Source organism: Octodon degus, unplaced genomic scaffold (assembly GCF_000260255.1).
Source record: "Octodon degus isolate 3935 unplaced genomic scaffold, OctDeg1.0 scaffold00015, whole genome shotgun sequence".
Classification (NCBI taxonomy): domain Eukaryota; kingdom Metazoa; phylum Chordata; class Mammalia; order Rodentia; family Octodontidae; genus Octodon; species Octodon degus.
In genome coordinates, this window is record NW_004524591.1 from 16,265,814 (window position 1) to 16,274,876 (window position 9,063).

At 46.1% G+C, this 9,063-nt stretch overlaps 1 protein-coding gene across 7 annotated transcripts in view; it reads left to right on the forward strand.

Moving 5' to 3' along the window:
* Positions 1 to 9,063, forward strand: part of Snx10 (sorting nexin 10) — a 59,230-nt gene that overhangs the window by 33,369 nt on the left and 16,798 nt on the right. For all 7 annotated transcript variants that reach the window (XM_023709975.1, XM_023709972.1, XM_004626479.3 and 4 more), the window contains one exon: positions 1,938 to 1,984. In XM_023709975.1, the coding sequence (XP_023565743.1) occupies positions 1,961 to 1,984 (24 nt within the window). In that variant the 5' untranslated portion in view covers positions 1,938 to 1,960. The remainder of the gene's footprint in view (positions 1 to 1,937; positions 1,985 to 9,063) is intronic.

Here is a 9,063-nt window from a genome sequence, read left to right on the forward strand (position 1 = left end):
AGTCTCGGTGGCCAGTTTAATGCACCAGGGGCCGAGTCTGGTACAGGGGATTGAACCTCGTCCCTGCGCTTGCCTAAGCAGGCGCTTAGTCATCCTGTGCTTTCATATCATCCCCATGCTGCCGTTGTGAAGTCAGCTCTGAAGCTCTGAGTCCACCCTGTTTCCCAAAGGGTGACCCGTGTGACCCTCACAGGCCCTCAGCACGTGACTCCTTGAAGGAGCTCCGTCAGCACTGGCGGGTGGAATGCATCAGTGCGCACAGAGCTTCCCCCATCCCTTGCTGCAACCCCAGCCTGTCCTTTTAGCTTGCTCCCCACAGATTCCTTTTGTATGAGCTTCCTCCTGTATTACTGTCAGCTTGGCTTTTAAAACAACAAAACTTACTCTGTCACTGTTCTAGAGATGCATGGCCCAATATCAAAGTGTCGGCCGGGCCCCATTCCCCTGGAGGCTCTTGGGGAGGATCCTGCCTGCCCTCTTCTAGTTTCTTGTGTCCTGTGGTGAGTGGCTCATCACTCCTTCTCTGCCTCCATGGTGTTCTTTCCTTTTATTAAAATAGAGACTCTGGAACCAGCCAAATAGCTCAGCGGATTAAAGTGCCTGCTTAGGCAGATGCAGGGGCTGGGAGTTCGATCCCGGGACTGCCATGCTGGCCCTGCACCCAGGGCATGGTGAGACAACAATTGAAACTGGGCATGGTGGCCCGTGCCTGTAATCCCAGCTCTTGGGAGGTTGTAAACAGGCAAATCACAATGAGTTGATCTATGCAGTGAGACCCTGAACACCCTGTATACCCTGTCCTAAATTAAAAAAAAAAAAAAAATACAGATTCTGGTCACAGGGTCTACTCCATATTCTAGGATCATCCCATTTGGAGATCTTTAATTACATTTCCAAAGTCCCCCTTTCCATGGTGGCGGGGGGGGGTGAGGGGAGAGGCAGGAAGTGGCTCTAAGTTCCCACAGGTCCCAGGAAGTGAATATGGACATGTCTTTTTGGCTGCCATGATTCAGCCACACCTTCCAAAACTCTGTCCCTTAGTTGATCTGGCATCTCTGCACTATTTATCAACCTTTTGTCCTTTGTGCCTGTCATTGTCACGCATCTGTTACCCCAGAAGTACTCTTCTTCCTGAATGCCGAGATGCCCCCATCCTCCCCTGCCTTCTCTGGGAAGCCCCAGCCCCTCCTTGTGGAGGGAGCTGCCCCTTGGAAACCCGCCTGCCTGCTGCTCACAGCGTGGTCCCCTCACCCTCTGCAGAAATCCTCTTTGGGGGCAGCTGCGGGTTATCTTCCTGATGATTCTGTAGGGGCCGGAGGTTGCAGCTTGTGTTTTATTTCCTGTGTTCTCTGTACTGCCACAGACATTTACTATTGACTTTGGAAATATTTCTGAATGCTAGTAAGTATCCAAGGCATGTGTTTGGACTTAGTAAAATAAGGGCAAATAGGCCACAGTCATAATTAGGTTGTAAGAATATATGTGTGTGCATATAGCAGGGAATTTTATGTATTATGTATGTATGTTTGTTTGTTTAGCAGGGATCATATTTTAACTCCAATGTATGTCTAATAAATGGAGTATAAAGAGCAATGGACAGCCCCAGGGACTTGCAGGGCCTGGAATCAAATGACAGGCTGGCTGTACTGACTGGCAGGTCACAGCTCAAGGTCTCCTCTGATTTCTTGAGCCCCAGCCCCAGCCTGCCTGCCTGGCTCTGCAGTTCAAGGGCCTGTGAGCATCCAGCTGCCTTAGATGCGCAGTGATCTTCACTCTGTCTCCAGTGCAGACTGATGCTCACTATGGTCAGGTCAGCTGCAGAAGACAGCAAGGGAGGAGAAGAGATCCACGGGCCGAGGGCTGCGGGGGCAGTGAGATGTTTAGCCACTCCGCTGGGGAGATCCCAAGTCACCCAGTGCTGCCATCTTCTTTTTCAGATTGATTGGATCCTGTGCTGAAGATGTTTCCAGAACAACAAAAAGAGGTATGTCATCACAAATCTGGGTATAAATCCCCCATGCATTTGGATTTACCACGGGTTCACCGATTCTTTCACTAACCGTAAACTCATGGTGTACAGGAGAGAGCTGCAGGAAGAATTAAGTACCCTCCCTTGGGCACAATCCCTCTTTCATGGGCGCATCTGTGGCCTTCACTGTTTGGTTGAAAACAGTGACAAAGCTGGAGGGCATGGTGCCACCTGCTCTTTGTCGGAGGTGCCTTAGGCCTAGAATGTAGCTCAGTGGCACAAGCACCTGCCTGTCGAGTGCAAGGTCATGAGTTTGATTTCCAGCACCTCTCTGCCAACAAAACAAAACAAAACAAGCATCTCTTCTTGTGACTCCTGTTTTCCTAGGCCCTGCCTCCCACCCTTTGCCTTGGATCTGCTCCCGCCGCTCTGCTTTATCTTCCCCTGACCCCTTCTTGAGTTTTCCCACTTTTGGGTGACATCCGGGGCAAACTGCCGAGAGCGTGTTTGCCCTGCTTGTTGTCTCCCAGGCCTCTGGGATCTTTCACACAATTTGGGAACGGCTGTGCTGTTCTGACTACAGCCCCCCAACCTAACTTCCTGGGCTTCCTTTTGTGGGCTCAGCTAGCATAGTGGCTCATTGGCATCCACAGAGGATGGGTTCCGGGAGCCACCCGTGGATACCCAAATCTGCAGATGCTGAAGTCCTTCATGTAAAAAGGCACAGTAGGCATAAGCCTGCACAGTTTGATGCCCAAATGCAATGCAAATGTTATATACATAGTTGTTATATTGTGTTGTCTACAGAAGAAGGAGCAGAAAGAAAAATCTGTACATGTTTAGTTCAGAGGTCAGTTTTTCTCATCCCAATATTTTCAGTGTGGATGTGGAATATGCAGCTGTGGAAGGCACAGCTAACTGATTGTAACTTTAATGCTCATTTCCTCTGGTGGCCAGGATAGACACAGTGTTGCCCAAAGTCCCAGGAGAGTCTTGTCAGGCTGTCCAGTGCCCAGGGGCTCAGGGACGAGGCTACTCAGGCAGGATGTTCCACATCTAGAGACCCAGCTGCCCTGTCACCACAGGCAAAGTCCAGCCCTCCCTGTGAGTAGGGCAAATTCTTCACTACTCAGCTGAGTGGGCCTGCCTCTCCAGGGTGGGGCCCCACCCAGCACTATTCCTAAATCGCAGGTAAAAGTTTTCCTCTTGGAAGGTGGAGATGGGATGGCTTCCCCTGAAAGCAACAAGCAAAGGTTTTTTTCTAGCATTTAGCCAGGTCTGCAAGGCCAGCACTGGGAAGCTGAGGCAGGAGGATCACAAGTTTAAGCCCAGCCTGTGCAACTCAGCAAGCTAGTGAGATCCTGCCTCAAGATGAAAAATAAAAAAGGTTGGGGATGTAGTTCAGTGTGAAATCCCTGTGTTTAATCCCCAGTACCTAGTACTGAGAAAAAAAGCAGCTCTCTTTGTTATTTGGTTTAATAGCTTTATTTATTTATTTATTTATTTATTTATTTATTTTTTGCGGTACTGGGGATTGAACTCAGGACCTTGCTCTTGCCAGGCAAGCATTTATTCTACTGAGCTATCCCCCCAGCCCCGCTTGATTTATTATAAATTCATTTTAATGACCAAAAAGTAGACTCTAATTTTAATGAGCAGAAAGCATATATTGACTTTGAAACATGTCCTTTCTTATAAAAAATTTATTGAATGATATTTTAGCATTAAATAATTTTAGGTTTCTTCTCCTATGTAAAAGGAAAAAAAATACTGCAAATACAAGTTTAATGTTGAAAAATTTATGTTCGTCTCAGTCAGCAAGATGTAAACACAGCATGCGCAGTTCATCCTGGATGTGCTCTGCTACACGGCTGCCTGTGCCTTCTCTGTCCAATGTCTACACCCAGAATGGTATTCCTTTTTATCACTGCTCTCAGGACTGCGTCACAACTCCTTCATCTGGCTGCTGGGGCCCTGCAGGACTCAAACCTGGTTCTCTCTCCAGGCTTCCTCTTGCTCCCTGGCGCTACAGCAGGGCGCTTCTCACTCTGACCTCCTGTAGTGCCCTGAGTGCTCTGTGCTCTCTAGTCCCCGGGACACTCCCCACTGCCATCACGTTCTGCTGCAGCCTTCTCACCCTGTGTCACTTGGCTAATGCCTCCTCCTCTGTAGGTCTCAGTGTAGAATCAAGAGAGGCTTTCTACAGCCTCACTTATTAAAGGGACTTTTATGTCCTTGCTTCCCTTAAATACTGTGGCAGTGCCAGTTAGGATGGGGCAGTTTTATGGAGCCTTTCCATGGCCTAGTGGCTGGTTGCTGGCTAACAGAAAATAAATCTGATTTTACCTAATCATGCAAGTGAGGGTCAAGTGCAGCGTCACTGATTGTTTTAGAATGTAGACCAAGGTGCATTGTTTGTGTAACTGCTTTCCACATGGAGGCAGCAGGCAGTGCTAACTAGTCATGAGATGGGCATGTGATTTAAGACCTACTGCCCATCTTTGTGCAGGATTCAGATGGCCTGGACCGACATGCTGGTTCTGCAAAACCGGTGGTGCCGGTTACAGTTACAGTTACCCAAGGGCTGTTTTTTTCTGAGCTAGCCTCCTAAAAGTTGGACAGTTTTTTCTAATATTTGGAAATTCAACATTTCTTGTTAAAACAGCTTTATTACTACAATAAATCTAGCAAGAGGAGAAAAAGGAACAGGAGTCTCCCTTGTTAGTTAAACACGTTCCATTTGCATATTGGTTTGAATTCCCGGGAGAGCAGTACCCAGGCTGATGGATCTTCTCCATAAAAAGGCTTTGGCATCGGGCCATTGTAAGATTAAAATGAATTCAGATTCATTCATGCATGCAACTTTAATTTACAATTAAAATATTATGGTTACATATTTAATAAGAATAATTAGATGGACCGAACTGAATCAACTTTTGTGTTTAATGAGACAGAACCCCGAATCCAAATGGAAAGGCAGGTGGCTGTGACAGGAAACACAGTTTAGTCAGTGTCTTCTGTGGAGTCAGGCATTTTTGCTCTTTTTCTATTTTAATGTCCAGAATGAGCAGTTTTATTTCTCGTAACACTAAGGACCCTTGTTTCCAGCCCCACTGAAACTTGTCTTCTGCAGTGTGTGAATAAGCAGCTTGCACCTGCAGGACGTGGGCTGTGCTTGGAGCCTGACATCCGGGCCCTGAGCCTCAGGGTCGCTGCTCCGCTGTAAAGGCGGGCTTGTTCCCTGGCTCTTGGTGTAACTAGAGCCTCTTTTGGTGGGTGAGCCCCTTTTGTTTGTATCTATATTTATAGGGGTGAGCTTCCCCTGTTCTTCTGGCCTTTGCTGGCCACATCTTCTTTTAGAGATTTATCCTTCTGGGAATAAGAATCTTTTTTCCCCCTTCCAAATGTACATACCCTGTACGGGAGATAATAGCAACTCCCAGGCAACTACCTGGGTACCAGAGTGACAATAAATCCATCAGTCTCTTGGCAGAGAACTCCCATAGCGCAGGCACACATGGCCCAGAATGCATCCTGCCTCTAAGGAAGAGGACAGGGTGCTCCAGGGGAGATGGGAGGGACGCGTTGCCATTCTAGACGAGTGGCCTCCAGGGGTAATAGCAGTGCGCTGTTCTGCTGGCTGATGCTCACAGTTTCTGACTTGGTCTAGGAAAGCATGGGGCTTTTTGTTTTTGGTTTTGCAGTGTTGGGATCAAATCCAGATACATTATGCAAATGCTCTACCACTGAGCTACACTGGAATACTGATTGAAACTCACTGGACTGGAAGCAGTGAACATCTCTACAGAACTTTGAAAGGAGACAGTAAGGCAGAAGAACACTCTTTCAGGGACTTGAGCATAGCCCAGTAGTAGAGCACCTGCTAAGCATGGGTGATGCCTTGTGCTTGGTACACACTTCACACACAGAACCAGAACAGACTAAAAGCTAAAGAACTGCTCCCTATTCCCTAAGGTCTCAATTTGTTCTTTTTATTCTTCCCCCTCTTTCTTTTTCTTGTTCTCAGTTTCTGATGTTATACTCAGTTATTAACTTTTCCTATTTTTTAAAAAAGCATAGTTTTTATAGGAGGGAATTTACATTCTTCTGTAAGGAAAGAAAAGCCGCTGGGAAAACCCCAGAACATGCAGCAGGTTTCAGAGAATGCTGCCCTCCTCCGAGCGTAGCATTTGTGTTACACTTACCCAGGGGCTGTTTTTTTCTGAGCAGGCCTCAAAGCAAAACTCCACCCCCTCACTCCTATGTCCCCAGCCCACTCTTTTTCCTTCTTCTAGATTTAAAAGATTTATTTTTACTGCAGAACATTTTTGGGAAAATATTAAGGAAAGAATAAAATGTGGGCTCTTTCCCTCTAGTCTTTTTCTATATGCACATGTATATCATTTTCAGAAAATTGAAATCTTAGAATTTATAGTTTAGTATCTGACTCTCCTAGCTTCATGTTCTGATAGATTTCAAGATACATTTGCAAATGATGGTTAAATTAGAAGTGGCTTAAGAAAATTAGTGAACATAAATGTATTTCCATATTTGTTAAGAAATGAAAAAGAGTAACTTTTTTATAGTGGAGAAATGTCACAAGTACTACCTCAGCTTACTGATCAGACAGACTTAAGGCCAGAAGTACAAAGTTGTGGGAAAGCTGGCCCCTGATGGGATATCCCAAGTGGCACCTAGGGTCTTCCTTCCAGGCCCTTAGAACTACAGTCTAATCCTGAGACAAACACCAGCCACATCCTCACGGGACCATTTTAGCGAACACCTGACTAGTTCTCTTTAGAATGATCCAGGTCATCAAAGACAAGAGAAGTCTGAGGTAGTGTCACGCCTAGAGGTGCCTCAGAGATATCAGGACTGCAGTGTGGTATCCTGAATGGGAGGGACGTAGTCTCAGGGAAGTCCTTTGCTTTAACTGGTACTTTACCTCAAAGCCAAGTAGGTAATTTCCTCCCTCCAAAATAATGCAACTGTAGTAAAACTGACTTTGTGTTGTAGTCACCATTGCTAAGAGATCCACCAGAGAGCACACATTTGCAAGTATGGGCTCTGAACAAGGCAGACCTGAGCCTGAAACCCAGCTCCATTTTACTGATCAGTTGACTTCAGGCCAGTTGCTTTAGAGGCCTCATTTTTCTTATCTGTAAAGTTGATGTGAAAAGGTTACCTTGTTCTGAGGATTGTTGTAAAGATTAAAGGAAAATATGTGAAACAGCACAGTGCCCGGCACACACCAGTGTGCTGCACACGTACAGTGATTTGTGAGTTGATTTCATCTCATATCAGAGACAAGGGGTGGAGCTAGAAATAGCTATGCGGTAGGTCTGGGTTGGGGCTCATGGAGAAATAGGGTCCACTGAAACCAGAGTGGGTAGCTACAGAAAACCCAGGAATGAGATTTTCCCAGAGGCTAGGACTCTCATTCCTTTAAAGTTGGTTTTCACAGGGAGAACAGGAAGGATCAGCTAGTTTAAATTTTTAATTCCACTCTGCCTGGTGTTTTCTCTCATACTAGATATAGTCATTAGGCCCGAGAAGTCATTAAAGTGTTTAATAAGGTTATTAAATTGACTAACTGCGGCTGCAGAAGCCATTTCCATAGGAAATCCATGCAATTGTAGGTGTGGAGCTCTGGGGTTGTCCCTCTGTGGCTGACAGGCTGTCAACATTGCCTTGAAGGATGGTGTGAAGGTTCTGAGGGATGCGTCTAATTAAGAGATTATAGGTGAACCTCGGCCGCCTGGGCAAGCTGTTCGTGGCTGGAGGTATGGTGAAACTTCACTAATTCCTACTAATTGCAGGGGAGGGGCGCGGAGGCCAATCTGAATTATAGAATATTTTAAAATAAATGTACTTTTATTACATTCAAGTACATATTTTAGCTCCAACTAGGCTAAAAATTGTTGCCTGATCCAGGACTTTGGGGATTAAGTTACTGAAGCTATCAGAATGATTTTCAATTATTTCTATGTAAATAGGCATTTCTGGAGTTCTGTAGGGTGCTCAGAAACAGTTGGCTTTCATAGATCTTAAGCGCTGCTCCAGTACCCTTCTGCTGCTAATTGGTACACCTTTAGTGGGAGGGGCTGGTTAAATTAAGATAAACATTAGACCAGATGCGGAATAACTTATCATTAATATGTGGAGTCCAACCATCCACGTGGGTACGGTTTTTATTTCAGCTGAAGTTTAATTTTATACTTTTCTTGCTTCCCAGAAGGTGGTTAATTTGTTAGCTGATGTTAATGGGACACGTTAGAAGTTTCAGGCACTCTAGTCTCGCCAGACAGCCTGTACCTCCTTACAGGAGCAGGAGTGTGGCATCTGGGAGAGGCCAACAGTGACCCCAGTACAGGGTGGTTGAGTGTGACAAGGAGGGATGGGTCCAGCCTGGAGGCTTCAGGGGCTCAGGAGAGTCCAGGAAACCAGGTGAACCAGAGGAGTTTCCAGAAAGAGCACAGACTGAGTTGCATTGGAGAGTCAGCTGGAGTTTGCAAAACATAGTAAAAGTGAAGGTGGGGGAAAGAAGAAGAAGAGGAAGAACAAGAGGAAAGAGGACGAGGAAGAGAAGAAGGAGGAGTAGGAGGAGGAGAAGGAGTAGGAGGAGAAGAAGGAGGAGAAGGGGGAGGAGGAGGAAGAGAGGAGGAGGAGGAGGAGGAAGAGGAGGAAGAGGAAGAAAAGGAAGAAGAGGAAAAAGAAGAAAGCAGGTTGGGGGCAGCACTCCAGGCAGAAAGGACAGTGGTTTCAAAGGCATGATGTATAAAATTGCTTGTGCATGGTGTGTAGGGGGCCCCATCACAGACAAGTATAGTGCAAGTCACAAGAGGCTGTGTAGTGCTAGCCGAGAAGCTTGAATGTCATCTAGAAGATTAGTGAGAAGGCTTTGGTGGATTTTCTGCAGGGAAGTGACATAGACGTGTGTTTTGTCTCAGTATGGGGGATGCATCTGATACAAGCCCAGAGATCAGTGAGTAGCAATGGGCAAGAGCTGCTCGAATCAGGGCAGTAGCAGAGTAAAAAACCAAAACAGAACATAACAAAAAACAGGAGAGAGATATTATTATTATTATTATTAT